At 42.6% G+C, this 17,523-nt stretch overlaps 1 protein-coding gene across 4 annotated transcripts; it reads right to left on the bottom strand.

Annotated features, from left to right (window-relative positions):
• Nucleotides 1–1,137: 1,137 nt before the first annotated feature.
• LOC114585777 (cytochrome P450 2K6-like) lies at nt 1,138–17,194 on the bottom strand. Of its 4 annotated transcripts, none has more exons than XM_077926554.1 (10): nt 16,941–17,194; nt 15,204–15,419; nt 9,879–10,041; nt 9,262–9,411; nt 8,427–8,587; nt 6,200–6,373; nt 5,488–5,629; nt 4,593–4,777; nt 3,716–3,857; nt 1,138–2,421 (listed from the first exon to the last, which is right to left on the bottom strand). In XM_077926554.1, the coding sequence occupies exons 2-10, from the start codon at nt 15,384–15,386 to the stop codon at nt 2,234–2,236; spliced, it is 1,488 nt and encodes a 495-aa protein (XP_077782680.1). In that variant the 5' UTR covers nt 15,387–15,419; nt 16,941–17,194; the 3' UTR covers nt 1,138–2,233. The 4 variants fall into 4 exon arrangements, with proteins under 4 accessions (XP_077782680.1, XP_077782679.1, XP_077782678.1 ...); XM_077926553.1 differs by lacking the exon at nt 16,941–17,194 and adding an exon at nt 15,589–15,912; XM_077926552.1 differs by lacking the exon at nt 16,941–17,194 and having other exon boundaries at nt 15,204–15,911.
• Between the last annotated feature and the right edge of the window lie 329 nt (nt 17,195–17,523).

Consider the following 17,523-nt stretch of genomic DNA (forward strand, 5'->3'; position numbering starts at 1 on the left):
GACCCCAGTCCCCAGAACAGGCTGCTATCCGCAAGCCTAGGGGGCCCTACAGGAACTCCCGCGGGCTCCCCAGGCTTGCGAATAACTTCCTGAAGCCTGGAGAGTGAGAGGGGTCGGTGCGCACTGACCCCTCTCGCTCTCCAGGCTTCAGCGAAAGCCTGCATTCGCCCCATAGGACGCACACACATTTCCCCTTCATTTTTGGGCAAAAAATACGGTAATTGGCACTGTTTCAGATGTGGGCAGACGTGGATTCCCCACTGACAGGAATTGGTAGGGGAGTGCAAACCCTGGATTTGAAGAGCCCACTCTCTCCGCATGAGGGGGTTTCACAGATTAGTTGCTTGTATAAAAAACTATTTTTAGGTCTCTGCAGCTTGTACCGTTGTTGTATTTCCCAAGTGAAACCATTATCACTAGCTCCTATTTGGACATTTAACTGGGTATGCTTCGAGATATTTGAAGGCATATGTTAACATGTGAATACAAGTCAGTTGATCTCTATGCCCGAAGCAGAGGCACCAACTTGCGCCCAAAATGTGACATCAGGAGCACACAACATCACAATGTCGGGAGAGATATGACAAGAGACTGCAAGATGGACACAAGCCCTATTTATTTATTTCATAACATTTACACACCACTTGGCTGTAAATAAATAAAAAGTGGCTAGGTATCATGGACTGGCTGTGATGGGAGGCAGTAGCTGGGAAACCCCCAGAGGGAGAAGGCTCAGAGCCAGGGCACTGGTGGTGGGATGAGTGGTCAGTGGGAGAAGAGGGAGCTGACTGGGAGGAGGAGGTCTTGGAAGCTGAAGAGATAACAGGGTTTCGTGAGCGGCAAGAAGCTGGGGCAGAGAACAGTTCAGACAGGAGAGGAAGGGGGCCAAGAGACAGAGATGAGACAGCCTACCTCATCCGGGGAGTCTCCCCCTCCTGCTGCGACCAGCTCCCTTCTCCCTGGTCACCCAGAACATGGAGAGAAATGAAGACGGCAAAGTCATGAGATGCAAGGTGATGGAGCTGTAGGCTGCTGGGGAAGGGGCCTTAGAGGGCAGTGGGAAGGTGGAGACCTTCAGTCCTCATAAGCTGGCAGGAGCTGGAGGCAGGAGTAGGTCAGCAATAAAAACACCACCAGTGCCGCGGAAGTTAACTCTTTATTCAAAGAAAGCAAAATAGGGCAGGCCTAGTGATCACAGCATCTCCCACCCAGTTTTTCCATACCCGCCCAAATTTTTAAAACAGGATTTCTACACAGAAAGTTTTTAATGTTTTTAATCAAATTCCTGATGTAAACTTTAAAAACCAGTGGAATTTATCATTGCTCTTTTCACATGGAAAGACTTAATCGGTTTTGTTACCTGTAGACTTGCTATACCTGTGGCCCTCAGTTAAAATCTGAGCCTCTTGATCAGAGTGGGGAGAAACACCGGCATTTGACTACTCCTTATTGACCATCCATTGCTTAAATCTTTGTTTTTAAAAGTGCCCTTCACTTAGAACCACATGATGACACAATAAAGTACACAAGGAATGAAGTGGCTTGACACAAAATATATAGATTAAGGTAAAGGTACCCCTGCCCGTACGGGCCAGTCTTGACAGACTCTAGGGTTGTGCGCTCATCTCACTCTAGAGGCCGGGAGCCAGCGCTGTCCGCAGACACTTCCGGGTCACGTGTCCAGCGTGACAAAGCAGCTCTGGCGAGCCAGAGCAGCACACGGAAACACCGTTTACCTTCCCGCTAGTAAGCAGTCCCTATTTATCTACTTGCACCCAAAGGTGCTTTCGAACTGCTAGGTTGGCAGGCGCTGGGACCGAACGACGGGAGCGCACCCCGCCGCGGGGATTCGAACCGCCGACCTTTCGATCGGCAAGTCCTAGGCGCTGAGGCTTTAACCCACAGCGCCACCCGCGTCCCTATATATAGATTATGTGTATATTATATATATTACTGGTATACAGATTATAGTAGGAATTTTTTTTTTCTGAACAGAATAAAGTAAATTTCAAAATTTAATTCCTAGGCTGAACTAAAGCACTACAATTAACACGGAATCGTATTTACTACAAACATTAAGCAGAACATAAGTGTGCAACACTTAGGTTTTGTGACACACATGGGCCAATCCGACTGGAAGTCTACTGAACCAAAATGTCATGGTTAATAAGGGTGTTTAAAAAGGTTTGCATTGCACACACAGGGAGGATAAGCAACCCATGAACTTTGCATCTTATGAACGTGGCAGAGCACAGAGTTGGTGGGGCATGGGTGGTGTTGTGAACCCAACAGCAGGGGTCAAATCCAGGTCATCTTCAGATGTTCCAGGAGGTAGCTGGAATGTGAATCTCTGCAGGAGGCTTGTAAAGAAGAGGAAGAGCTCCATTTTGGCAAGATTCTCACCTAAACATGCTCTCCGACCTGTAAGGAAGCGCAAGCAGCATTGAAACTGGTTTCATGGCTTACTTAACAACATTTTATTGGTTTATCTATAATGGAATGCATCAAACTGCTTACTGTTTGAAATTTCATAATGATACCATTCTAAAATGCAACAAGAATGAACGCTAATCTTGAAGAACTGCATGTTCTCCAAGTGTCCCAATTCTCCAGTGACAGTCCCACAAAGCATGCTCTGCTGCTGAGCTTGGGGAGAAGGATGAGCCAGCGCTTGCCCCTCCGTAGTGGCTGCTGGAGGAGAGGATGTGGCTGTCGAGAACTAGCATGATGATGCAGTGGCTCTGAGGGGGAGGCAGAGGGCAGAGCAGTCCTGGGTGGGAGGAAGGGGGAGCAGAACGGAGCACAAGGAGTCTGAATTTAATAAAATATGCTTGGTGCATCCATGTCTAATCTTGCCTCTTTCTAAAATTTGTTTATCGGTGTGTGTTTTTCCTTTAGTAAATGTACCAAAAGAATAAAATCAGATAAGAGGTTTTCTCAGGACAGTGGAGGGTGCAAGCTGTCAGTCCTGTTGGTTTAGAAATGGCAGCACTCGACTTCTTCTGACGGGGGGCAGGGGACCACAAATGGTCTTTCGAGGAGGGTGAGTTGGATGAGTATGAAAAATGTCCTGATTTTCATCTGAGGAATGTTGGCAAGTATGCAAAAGATGAACTCCCAGCAAGAAGCATTCTACAGGGCTGAAAACCAAGGGGAGCAGATCTTGAAATATGGGTCCCTTCAACAGAAATTTAAAATTTGGCTTTGTAATTCGGAATTTATGTGATGTGATTTGATTTGATTTGATTGGTCGGTTAATAAAAATTATATATATATAAAAAAAGAAAACCAAGGGGAGCGGATGTTTTTCAGCCCACGGTCTGAGAGTTTCTTGTACCCTAATCCTCCAAACAGCCTGTATCCATTCTCCACCACAGCAAGCAGGTGGCATTATCATAGATCAATGGCACATTCCGTCCAGGCAAGGGCCCACGAGGGGAACACAGAGCAGGTCCACTGAAAGCCAAGGCCTGGGGGAAGTTCTGAGGGTGGTTAGAGAGCCTTGAAGAGTCCCATTTGGCCACTGGCCCAGAAGTTGCCCTACTGAAAATGAATGATGTTGCGTATCTTATTGCAGTTCTAAATGACAGATATAAGTACTCCAACGTTTGGGATTGTGTCTTCCATCCAAGTTTTATTTTATGTTAATATACTTAGGATGGCCTGTTCATTAAGCTCACATTGGATATGTATAAATAGACAGAAAATGAGTTACCTGCAGAGAAAGGCATGAATGCATCTCTCTTTATGAACTTTCCTTCAGAATCAAGAAAGTGCTCAGGATAGAATTGGTATGGCTTTTCCCACTGAGATTCATCGTGCAGCACGGAGGTCAATAGTGGCATGATGTGAGTCCCCTGCAAAGGAAAAGCAAGAGTTATTTAAAAAAATGGATATGGCCCATCAAGCAAATCGTTATGGTATAGTCCTCAATGTCTTTTTTTTAAAGCAAGAAACAATCCGGATTATAATCCAGAGATTATATACCATTATCTCCGAAGTGTCTCTGGACAGCGCTGGCCCCCGGCCTCTAGAGTGAGATGGGCGCACAACCCCAGAGTCTGGCAAGACTGGCCCGTACGGGCAGGGGTACCTTTACCTTTTACCTTATCTCCTTAAACAGTCATCATTGGGCTGAGAGAATAGTTGACTGAGCCCCTTGCCCAACTTTTCTGGGCTAACTCAATAAAGACCTTTATGCAGCGAGGAAGGAAGAAGCAAGTAGGCCCAGACTAGGGAACTGGGGCTCCAACAGGTGCCCCAAGGGGGGCAATGGCCCCCTACTTTACAAGGAGGTCAGTGGGGCCTGCTCCTAGTGGTTCAGAGCAGTGGACTCGTAATCTGGTGGACTCATAATTTTGGGCCAATCACACTTCTCTGAAGTCTCTCAGCCCCACTCACCTCACAGAGTGTTTGTTGTGGGGGAGGAAGGGAAAGGAGAATGTTAGCCGCTTTGAGACTTCTTAGGGTAGTGATAAAGCGGGATATCATATCCAAACTCTTCTTCTTAGCCTAAAGTGCAATGTCCTAATTAATGAAGAAATTGATCGCAGTCAACTGAGCAAAGAATGCAGTTTAATCAAAGTGATTACCTTTGGAATGAAGTAGCCTTTGAGGGTAACATCCACAGTGGTTGCATGTGAAATATTTGTGGGGACAATGTCAGCAAATCTCTGGATCTCATGGATCACTGCATCTACATAGGGCATTTTCGTTCGGTGCTCAATCCTTGGTTGAGAAGATCCAATTACCTTTGCAATTTCTTCTTGGACCTTATCTGGGGGCAGTGGAGGGGGAATTTTTTTGTTAAAATAAACTCATTGGTGGTTTTTTTTTTGTCCCTACCCCCCAAATGCCAAACTCAAAAGGATATGTTTGCCACCAACTCATATCTTCAGATTTCCTGGTGTAACTGACAGCTAATTATGCAATGGGGCTGCCTGATCTATGAGCACAATCTCACAACATAATGCAAAATTGTGGAAGATGCTATTCACCTGAGAATTTGCTTATAGTTATGTAGGAAGCAAAAGTCAGAAACATGCGTGCATGGTTACACCCAACATTGGGGGGACTGAAATGTGTCATGTCACACAGTGAAACTAGGCCCAAAAAGGCCCACCCGGTTGTGGAATATTGAGGGGGGCCATCCCCCTCATTGAAAATTGGCCCCCCAGCTTCCCGGGCCCCCAGATACAGTCATACCCCGGGTTCCAGACACTTCAGGTTACATCGCTTCAGGTTACAGACTCCGCTAACCCAGAAATAGTACCTCGGGTTAAGATTCAGGATGAGAATAGAAATCGTGCTCCAATGGCACGGTGGCAGCGGGAGGCCCCATTAGCTAAAGTGGTGCTTCAGGTTAAGAACAGTTTCAGGTTAAGAACGGACCTCCGGAATGAATTGAGTACGTAACCAGAAGTACCACTCTAGAATCAAGATATGCTAGCTAGAGTAATGGGAGCCAACCCAATGAAAAGCACTCACTCTGAATTTCAGGATATTTCATCATTAGTAACAGTCCCCAGCGCAGTGTGGTAGAAGTGGTCTCCATGCCAGCAGCAAATAAGTTACTCACAAGGGATCTTAGGTTTTCATTGTGGAAATATCCATTCGGCTTGTCCTTCTCCTGGGGTGTAAAAAAAAGAAAGAAATTAGCAGATTCCATGTGCAGATATCAAAGTAGCTAGGCAGGGGCTGGGAGGGCACTCACTGGAATGGAAAGAGCAGAGAAGCTGTCTAGGAAAGTAGAGAAATCATACACAGCCAGCACACTCAAATCTCTTTTCTCCATGAAAGCATGCCACAGGCTGAAGAAAGGAGCATGGTGCAAAAGAAATACTGGGGGGGGGGGGAGCATGATGTGTTGGACTAGTCATGGAATCATGGAATCATAGAGTTGGAAGGACCCTGAGGATCTTCTGTTCCAAACACCTGCAGTGTAGGACTGCAGCTGTCCCTTACAGGGATCGAATCTGCTACCTTGGCGTACGCAGCAACGTGTTCCAACCAACTGAGCTACCGTATCTCAAAGGTTGATTTTTTTTCTTTGTCTTTTGAGAGGAGTGGGAGTCTCACTGGAAAACAGCCCTGCAAGCAATCAGGTCACAGACTCCAGATATTAGCCAAAGCTTTATATTATTATTAACATTTGAAAATATCAAAAAAAATTATTGGTGGGCTTAAAAGACTCCATTACCTCTTGCTGTTTCAGAAGAAATGAATCTATCAAGCTCCTTTGGTCATTTTCATCCAGATCTCTGAGGTGTTGTATGAAGGTGACATTTATGAAGGCATGCATCTCATCTTTGTTTTGAAGGATAGTTTTACGGGCTCCCAAAAGCGAACCAAGAGCAGGAAATATATTATACAGCTGTAAGGATAAAATACGACAAAGAGAAAAGCCCCCTGCTTAATTCTCTCTCTCTCTTTTTTTAATAAATTTTTATTAAGGTTTTTACAGTGTTACAAAATGAAAAAGAAAAAAGAAAAAAAATACAAAATAAAAATAGTTAAAAACAATTCAATCTTTTCATCACTTATTTTTCATTTACTTGTTTCCCGGACCTCCTCGTACCTCCCTTTTTTGTATTCCAATTCAATTTATTAGTTTAGCAATTCCTTTCCCACTTTATTTTATGCTGATCTTTAATCTTAAATTATTATAGCATTAAATTTTTACCTATTAAAAAAACCATTTTTTCATATTCTTTTATACCATTACAGCTAGAAACCACTTAATTTCAATCCAACATCATTCTAACATTCATTAATTTTGCAATATTTCTGTAAATAGTCTTTAAATTTCTTCCAGTCTTCTTCTCATCTTCCACAGAGGAATAAACAATGACACAGAACAATAATGTATTTGGGTTGGAGCAACGTTGAGTTGGAGGGCCATTTTCTTATGTGCTGTTGTAGTTATGGAGCCCCCTTGTACTTGTGGATTAGCAGTTTGCTCAGATGTGGACAAGCCCCTAGACAGAGGTCAACCAGAAGTGGCCAGGGGCAGCAAAATGCCCCCCTGGCACTGTCCCCCCACAGACCCATGGTGTCACTCACAGTGCTGCCACAATACAGGGCACTGTGGCAGCAGCCATGGTGTCATGGACAAAACTGAGACATGGCTGGCAGTGGTGCAACAGCAGGGACAGAGAAGCGGTTGGATCTGCCACCTGAGGCAAATTGCTTCACCTCAGCTCATGTCAGCATCAGTCTTGGGCTGGCGGTGGGGCATTTTTAGCTCTTGCTGGAGGTCCAAAGGTTCCCCACACCTGACTTAGACTTTCAAAAAAGCTTGCACAACAAAGACTCCTGGGTAAGAAAAGCAGGCGTTGGAATAAAGAGGAGAGGTTCTCTAGTGGGTCAGGAAGTGGGGCATAGGAATAGACAGACGTTCTCCCAATCGAAGGATGTAGAAGTGGAGTCCCCAAAGGATAAAAATGGGGTCGTGTATATTAAAAAAACCACCTTTATATTTTAAAAAGATGAAATTACAAAAGAAATAAAATATTTCAACTATATATAATTTCATAAGATCATGCATACAATATACAAATCATCAGTTATGGTTTGAGTTATTATATTTTAAGCAGAATATCCAATTATATGAATGAAAATAACAATTGGTGTGAATATTGTCTTGAAATTTTATATTTGCTTTTTAAAAATAAATTTATTTGGGGTCCTTCTTTCAATATTTCTTTTAAAACTTTTAAGTTGTGTTAACAATGCTGCATCCCATGTGTTTTATACATATATACATTTATACATATATTTAGCTTTGACTAGTCTTGCTGTAGTGGTTATAACAGTTGCAATGTCCAAAATCTCCCTTGCTTGCTATGCCTTTCCAAATCAAATGTATTTGGGTATTAAAATTATATTGGTACCAAGAATTTAATTTATAACCAAAAGCTTTTAATCTTACAACAAGTCCAAAATGTACAGTATGTGTAAAATAGCTGCTCCTATATTTTTGAATTTCCAACAATTGTCTTTTTGAAAATTATAACCACTTCCATTCATCTTTAGTAACTGGAGAATTAATGTCTCTTTGTCACTTCTGCTCAAAACTGAAGGATGATTGATCTAAACCGAATAATTATTTGTATTATTTGGCCAATATACCTTTACTTTGGAAGGTGAATATTAATTTCTCTGCTTTCCTTAATACCTGAAGATTGCAATTCCTTTCTACTAATACTTTTCTTGCAAATATGCAATACCTCTCCCCTCCTAAAAGCTGCACAAAGACAGCTGAGTGAGGACCTTTGGAAGGAAATGCTGTCCTGGCATCTTACGCAACTCATATTTCTCAAGATGTGTTTTGCAGTGAAGCCTGAACAATTTGGAATTGCACCCACATTGAGTATTCTGTGAATACAACCAACTATTTCTTTTCCATTTGAAAAAGCTTAGATTACCATGACAGAGGGGCTTCCAAAAAGCCGGAGATTTTCATTGACCAACTTCAGAAGTTTTCTAAATGTGGAATCTTCGTATTCAAATCGCTTGTTTAGTAGGATGGACACTATGATATTGGCAACAGCGGCATTCATAATTGTGGTGGTATCAAATGGTTGTCCTATACATAAATATTAAACGATGCTCAGATAAAATACCAATTAGAATAGCTCTTCTCTGCCTTAGGTTTCCAGTGTCAGCCTACCGATGTATAGAGCACATTTATCTTAGAAACTGATCCTAAGTTCTGGTGTACTACAAGATATATGAGTTAAGAAATGCTAAAAAGAGTCATGGGCAGTATATACCTAAGCAGAGGTCTTCATCCTTTTTGACACCATGACTCCCTTGACCAGCTACATTCTTTCTATGGTTTTCCTGGGGGGCAAATGCACTCCAAGCCTCAGGAGCCAGTTACCGGTATGGCACCCCTTGCCTGCAGAGCCAGTGGCCTCTCACCCTTTTCCAAACACCCTCCCTCATGAAGTGTTCCCTCAGCCTCTTCTCCTCTCCCCTCTCCTTGGGAGCTTGTAGCCAGGGCTGCTGCAACAAACAGCTGTGCAAGCCTTTGGGAGGCAGAGATGCGAGAGGGGATCGTAGCAGGGAGGACAGGAAAGAGGGGCAGAGGCCAGCATTACCTCACACTGACCGGAACACTGCAGATTGGTTACTTCTTCACCGGGAGTCCTGGTTACTATAATTCTGAGAGTTAGCAATATGTATATAACACAATATTGTGGGCATCTAATGTAGTGTTGTTTTGCCCTGGAGGAGTAGAGGGAAACACTAACCCACCTTGGTAAGATTCAAATGTCTTAATCAGGACACTGCATTCTTCCACAATTCTGTCCTCTATGGACCTTTTCCCCATGCCATAGTCCCGTAATGTGCTTAGTGAGAACCGCCGCATCGCTTTCCAGTTTTCACCATGTGAAAAAACAACACCTGAAGAGCAGAGATCAAGTTTCAAGTTATCATGGCTACAATAATATGTTTTGGCTTATCTCACCCTTCTTCTGTGAAACTGAGGATGCCTCTCAGCTGGTCCCTCATCTGGTCTCTGATAAGACACACACGCTGCAGAACTTCAGCAATATCCCTATGGGTTGTACCCTCAGAACACAACTGGAGAGGGGGTTCTCCAGTTTACGGCCCTTCAGATTTAATGGTACATTATCTTATGACCAGATTCTCCTATTCCCTCAACACTACTCTTTTGCTGGCAATGACAAAGACATCTGACATTATCCATCCAATGGCTGCAGCTACACTGGTCGATTGACAGGCTGTCCTCCAAGCTATAATTAAAACTAACAATCAGTTCTATGAACCTTTTGGCACAGATTCTATATTGCTATGATAATTAAATTTCACAAAGAGCACAAGCTATTATACAGAAGGAAAGGCCTCACCAAAGCCCCTTGCATGGTCCTCAAAAATTGGGATGAGGGGTCTCTCTGCAAATGCGTCCGCCTGATTCACCAGAGCCTCCTTGACTGTCTCATACCCTGTCAGCACCACCATTTTCTGGAATCCCATTTGGATGCGGAAGATGGGGCCATGTTCTTTTGACAACTGGAGTTCAATGACCAAAAGAGAGAAACATCAAATAAATCCCCCTAAACATACATACATACATACATACATACATACATACATACTGTCACAGATCTGAAATAAAAACTGATTTAATTTACATGATTGCATGGTATAATTTGTCAACTTTAAATGTCTAAGCACTGTTCATCACATGGGTGTCTTTAGGACGAGGAGCAACCTCAAATTATTAAGAAGAAAGTGCAGTAGGATGGCAATTTCTACAGGTCTTTTCTTTTATCTGGATATAATGTGAGCAAAGAATGTTGAAAGCTGATGTGAATTTTCCTTCCTTAAGAAATTGAAAGTTAGAATCATAGAATTGTAGAGTTGGAAGGGACCACAAGGATCATCTAGTCCAACCCCCTTAAATGTAGGGATCTTTTTGCCTAACATGGAATCATGCTCAACCAACTGAGCTATCAGTTGTGGCTGCTCATAATTAGGCTCCTATGTTTCACCCGAGGAGTGCCAGTGCTTTCCAATATTGCCTTTAGCTAAAATTACCCTGGAGACCTAGATTTAATCTAATAATTTTTTTTACACCTGCCCAAAGAATCATGGGAATTGTGGGTGTTGCGAAGAGATGAACATTCTCTTTTTCAAAAAAATATTTTTTATTGAATGATTTTATGTTACAAAAAAACAATGCAACCATACTACCACCACGCAGGTGGCGCTGTGGGTAAAACCTCAGAGCCTAGGACTTGCCGATCGCATGGTCGGCGGTTCGAATCCCCGCGGCGGGGTGAGCTCCCGTCGTTCGGCCCCAGCTCCTGCCCACCAATAATAATAATAATAATAATAATAATAATAATAATAATAATTTATTATTTGTACCCCGCCCATCTGACTGGGTTTCCCCAGCCACTCTGGGCGGCTTCCAACAAAGATGAAAAATACACTAAAATGTCACATATTAAAAACTTCCCTGAACAGGGCTGCCTTCAGATGTCTTCTGAATGTCAGGTAGTTGTTTATCGCTTTGACATCTGATGGGAGGGCGTTCCACAGGGTGGGCGCCACTACCGAGAAGGCCCTCTGCCTGGTTCCCTGTAACTTGGCCTCTTGCAGTGAGGGAACCGCCAGAAGGCCCTCGGAACTGGACCTCAGTGTCCGGGCAGAACGATGGGGGAGGAGACGCTCCTTCAGATATACTGGACCGAGGCCGTTTAGGGCTTTAAAGGTCTTAAAGGCCTTAAACTTATGCCTAAAGGTCAGCACCAACCCCTTGAATTGTGCTCGGAAACGTACTGGGAGCCAATGTAGGTCTTTCAAGACCGGTGTTATATGGTCTCGGCGGCTGCTCCCAGTCACCAGTCTGGCTGCTGCATTTTGGATTAGTTGTAGTTTCCGGGTCACCTTCAAAGGTAGCCCCACGTAGAGCGCATTGCAGTAGTCCAAGCGGGAGATAACTAGAGCAGGCACCACTCTGGCGAGACAGTCTGAAGGCAGATAGGGTCTCAGCCCTAGCAGTTCGAAAGCACCCTTAAGTGCAAGTAGATAAATAAGTACCGCTTTATAGCGGGAAGGTAAACGGCGTTTCCGTGAGCTGCTCTGGTGCCGGTTCGCCGGAGCAGCTTCGTCACTCTGGCCACATGACCCAGAAGTGTCTGCGGACAGCGCTGGCTCCCGGCCTCTAGAGTGAGATGAGCGCACAACCCTAGAGTCTGTCAAGACTGGCCCGTCTGGGCAGGGGTACCTTTACCTTTACCTTACCATCATGTCTGTCCTTTTTCCATTCTCTTCATTGTATACTGTGGTTCGCTTTAAAGCAGCAAAGCAGACAGGAGCCACCCACTTTGCTGTTTGAAATAGTTTAGTACAACATTTGAGTCAGATTTTTCTTCTTGTTTTCCTGCTCTAAAAACTTGGCGCGTCTTTTGGTCAGGTGCGTCCTATGGAGCGAAAAATATGGTAGTTGACCCACCTCTTCCCTTAATATTGTGTTATACGTTACCCAGTTCTCTTTGATGTTGTTGGTTTTTTTAATAGCGATTGCTTCCAGTGCAGATGAACATTCTCAATAAGAACATAATTTCAGACATGGGCGCACTTAAAAGCCCACATTCAGCAATATAATTGCTTTGTTTTGTTTCACGTAAGGTAATTGTGAAAACTTGAGTGGATTCTAAAATGATGTATTTAGAAGTGCTGACTTCACGTTGAAAAGTTCGATAATTTTGCAGATAATTTTTGCGGATAAGGCTGGTTAAGGTAAAGGTAAAGGGACCCCTGATTGTTAAGTCCAGTTATGGACGACTCTGGGGTTGCGGTGCTCATCTTGCTTTCAGGCCGAGGGAGCCGGCTTTTGTCTGCAGACAGTTTTCCGGGTCATGTGGCTAGCATGACTAAGCCGCTTCTGGCGAACCAGAGCAGCGCATGGAAATGCCGTTTACAGTCCCGGTGGAGCGTTACCTATTTATCTACTTGCACTTTAACGTGCTTTCGAACTGCTAGGTTGGCAGGAGCAGGGACCAAGCAACGGGAGCTTACCCTGTCGCGGGGATTTGAACTGCTGATCTTCTAATCGGCAAGCCCTAGGCTGTGTGGTTTAGACCACAGCGTCACCCATGTCCCAGGCTGGTTGTGGCATTCCTATTCCCCTCCTCCAGTGACCCAGTCCCTCCACTGCACAGATCAGCTATCAGCCTAAACCATAACAGCAATCACACACAAAAAGGAAGAAAAAACAAATAAGCCATACTTTTTTTTTAAAAAAAAATAATTTTTATTCATTTTCCAAACAAGTTTTATAGAGTCAACAAATTATTTTGCACTCATTCTTCAATTTTTGACTTCCCTCAGTTTCTCTGTCAATCTTTCGAAAAAATTCTATTTATTGATGCAATTCTAAACATGATATTGCCTTTCCCAACTCCTTTTCCTCTTACTCTCTTTTTTGCAGTATTTCTTACTATTTCACAGAGTCTCTTCAAAACCAACAAGCGTTGTTTGTGCATCACATATATTTTTCAGATATTCTGTAAATTTCCCCCAGTCCTCGATAAACTTTTGGTCTTTCTGATATCGAATCTTCCCAGTCAATTTGTCCAATTCTGCATATTCAGTCAATTTCCTTCTCCATTCTTCCACTGTTGGAATTTCTTCCTGTTTCCATCTTTGGGCCAGAAGTATCCTTGCGGCAGTCACTGCATATTGAAACAGTTTACAGTCTCTCTTATTAATTTCGTTTCCTACCATTCCTAATAGAAAGGCTTCTGGTTTTTTAACGAACATATGTTTCAACATCTTTTTCAATTCATTGTATATCATTTCCCAGAAGTCTTTCACCCTTTTACACTCCCACCACATATGATAGAAAGTACCTTCTTTTTCTTTACATTTCCAACACTTATTGCATGTTTTATACATTTTGGCCAGTTTAACTGGCGTTATAAACATCTGTAAAACATTTTCATTACATTTTCTTTCAACGCAGTACATGCCGTAAATTTTAGCCTTTCATTCCATAATTTCATCCAATCACCATACTCTATATTATAACCAAAGTCTCTTGCCCAGTGTATCATTACTGCTTTTACCTCTTCATCTTTTGTATGCCACTCCAGCAACATTTTATACATTTTAGACAGGTTTTTATACTCATTATTCAATACCTCCACTTGGAATTTTGATTCTTTACCTTCATACCCACACATTTTACAATCTTTTTTAAACATTTCATTAATCTGAAAGTAATGTAACCAGTCATAAACAAATTCTTTCACCTCTTCATAAGTTTTCATTTTCCATTCCCCCCCCCCTCTTGTTACCAATTCTCCATATGTTATCCACCTCCCCCTCATGTTAATTTTTTTCACACTCATCACTTCTAATGGTGAAATCCAATGGGGGAGTCTAGGTTCCAACAAGTTTTTATACCTCTCCCACACCTCTATCAGTGATCTTCGGAAGATGTGGTTTTCAAAACCTTTGTGAATTTTTTTCTTCTCATACCATAGATAAGCATGCCAACCAAATCTGTTGTCAAATCCTTCTAAATCTAACAGCTCTCCATTCTCTAATTTAATCCATTCCTTTATCCAACAGAGGCATGATGCTTCATAATATAATTTCAAATCTGGCAGAGCGTAGCCACCTCTTTCTTTTGTATCTGTTAATAACTTGAACTGAATCCTTGGCTTCTTACCCTGCCAGATATATCTTGAAATTATTTTTTTGCCATTCTTTAAAAATTGATGCCCCCTTGATTATCGGCAGTGATTGGAAAAGGAATAACATCTTTGGTAGCACACTCATTTTTATCGTAGATATTCTCCCCCAAAAGGACAATTTCAGTCTTCCCCACACCTCCAAATCCCTTTTTATCTGATTCCACATAGGTAAGTAATTGTTTTGAAACAAATCAATGTTATTGGGGGTTAACCATATTCCTAAATACTTCACTTTGTTCACCACTTCTATCTCTGCCCTTTGTTGTATTTCCTCAATTACCGTATTTTTCGCTCTATAAGACGCACCAGACCATAAGACGCACCTAGTTTTGGGAGGAGGAAAACAAGAAAAAAAGTATTCTGAATCCCAGAAGCCAGAACAGCAAGAGTGATCGCTGCACAGCGAAAGCAGCAATCCCTCTTGCTGTTCTGGCTTCTGGGATAGCTGTGCAGCCTGCATTCACTCCATAAGACGCACACACATTTTCTCTTACTTTTTGGGAGGGAAAAAGTGAGTCTTATAGAGCAAAAAATACGGTAGTTCTTGATTCATGTTTTTAGCCACAATATTCATCTTTTTTTTGTTGAGATAAAATCCTGCAACTCGACCAAATTGTTCTATTTCTTCTAAGATTCTTTCAATACTTTCCACTGGTTCTTCTACTGTCAATACCAAGTCATCCGCGAATGCTTTAACTTTATATTCATTTTTCCCTATACACACCCCTTTTATATCTTCATTTTTTCTTACTGATTTTAGCAAAACTTCCAGCACCATAATGAATAATACTCTGGTTTCATCTCAGATCGTATAAATCTTTCGCCTTTTACAAATAAGCCATACTTGACAGAGTTTTATCATTTTTGCATATACGCATATATGAGATGGAACACTGACATCTACCTGGCCTAAAAAGATCCACAGTATCTTTGCCTTGCTGCAGAAAGAACAGAAAACGTTACCTTTAACATTGTTCTGTAAGGTCTCTTCAGATCCATCATGTGGAGATTCCCAACAAGTGGTAAAGGTGTTGGACCTGGTGGGAGATTTTTGGAGCTCCTATTCCAGAAACTGCCCCATTTCCAAATGAATATGATCGTAAGGATGAGCAGGAACAATGCTGGAATCTGTTCAGTCCAATCCATTTCTTTTCAGTGAGCAAATTTCTGAAGCGATTACTGTGAAAGTCACAACATCGTTTGATCAAGGACAATGTCCGCTGGCTGAAATGAGCAGCAAATATACTAGGAACTGTCTCTAATGAATCATTTCATTCAATGGAATGAACTTTCCCCCAGATTTTATTGCAAGCTACGCGTGATGACTCAGCATTCCCTTTATACTTACTTGAGCAGCGGTATTTTCTTCCTGAAATGAAATCGTCCAGCACATTCAACCTCTTTTGAATTCTTGGGAGGTCCAATGTTCAGGCTTAAAACAACATTATAGAATCACAAAACTGGAGAGTTGGAAGGAACCCAAACAACTGTTAAGAAATCCTCTTGTGTAATTATTGAACTAGTGAGAAATTTTTGAGATAGTCTCAGAACCTGCTGAACTCCTTCTTTACAAATATTCTGCTATTCGGCATGTGTGTGTAGCTAGTTTAGTTAATTAATATACCGGTGCCAGCAACATAGGGAGATGTTCTTGGGGAAATACTGCACAAATATTTTGGGGTGTGTGTGTGTGTGTGTGTGCAATTTTCTGCACTATGCCGCATGGCTCTCTTCTGCCAGTCATCTCTGGAACTATTTGCTCCATAGACAAACTTGTGCAACATTGTGGTTTAGCTGATGATGATGTCTTTTATTTATAGTTGCTCTTGATCCTTAGGGTCCCTGGGCAGATTACAGTCATTTTAAGCACATGCTGTTCTGCATCTGGTGGCAGGAGGCTCAGGTGTTGACAGGCGGTTACCACGGTATCAGAGCAGGTACAGTGGTACCTCAGGTTAAGTACTTAATTGGTTCTGGAAGTCCGTTCTTAACCTGAAGCCTTCTTAACCTGAAGCACACTTTCCCATTGAAAATAATGGAAAGTGGATTGATCCGTTCCAGACGATGAAAAAACACCCCTAAAACAGCAATTTAACACGAATTTTACTAACGAGACCATTGATCCAAAAAATGAAGGCAATAATCAATGTACTGCACTATAAAATAAATAAGACAGTATTTTAGATGAATAAAATTAATGGATGACAGTCAGTTTGAAGGGACACAGGTGGCGCTGTGGGTAAAACCTCAGTGCCTAGGACCTGCCGATCGTATGGTCGGCGGTTTGAATCCCCGCGGCGGGGTGAGCTCCCATCGTTCGGTACCAGCTCCTGCCCACCTAGCAGTTTGAAAGCACCCCTAAGTGCAAGTAGATAAATAGGTACCGCTTTATAGTGGGAAGGTAAACGGCGTTTCCGTGTGCTGCGCTGGTGCTGGCTCGCCGGAGCAGCTTCGTCACTGGCCCCCGGCCTCTTAAGTGAGATGGGCGCACAACCCTAGAGTCGGACATGACTGGCCCGTACGGGCAGGGGTACCTTTACCTTTACCTTTAGTCAGTTTGAATGGGGGGCTTTTATCCATTTCTGCAGTCACACAGACTAAAACAGCAATTTTACATAAATTTTACTATCTAACGAGGCCATTGACCAAAAATTGAAGTCAATAAAACAGTACAAAATGAAAATGTGATTTTTTCCTTACCTGCGCTGATGAGTAGTTGTTTGGATGGGGGCCCAGGGTCCTCTTCCACAATCACAATTGAAGGGGCTTCACAGATAAGTTGCTTGTATAAAAAACTATTTTTAGGTCTCTGCAGCTTGTACCGTTGTTGTATTTCCCAAGTGAAACCATTATCACTAGCTCCTATTTGGACATTTAACTGGGAACATGATGCTTCGAGATATTTTGTCGGGATTCACAGAATGCTGTGAAAGTAAGTCTGCAGGCTTGAGTTTGCTAGTTGATGCAACAGGCTGATGCAAAACCTTCTATAGAGGTACTGGGTCAGAATGACTCAGCAGTAATGTGCTGACAGTTGTTTGGCTGTCATTGGTTTAAACGGGAAATCTCTCCAGAGGTCATGGTGGTGGTGTAGAGGAGTGTAGTCAGAGAGAAAGAGTCTTCCTATTTGCTTTAAGGTGCAGCCAGGTACTCTGTCTGACTGTATGTACTGCTTCTGTAGATATTTGTATATATTTAGCTCCCAATAAATAATACTGCACTCTGTCTGATTGTATGTACAGCTTCTGTAGATATTTGTAGATATTTAGCTCACAATAAATAA

The sequence above is a fragment of the Podarcis muralis genome, chromosome 3 (assembly GCF_964188315.1).
Source record: "Podarcis muralis chromosome 3, rPodMur119.hap1.1, whole genome shotgun sequence".
Classification (NCBI taxonomy): Eukaryota; Metazoa; Chordata; class Lepidosauria; order Squamata; family Lacertidae; genus Podarcis; species Podarcis muralis.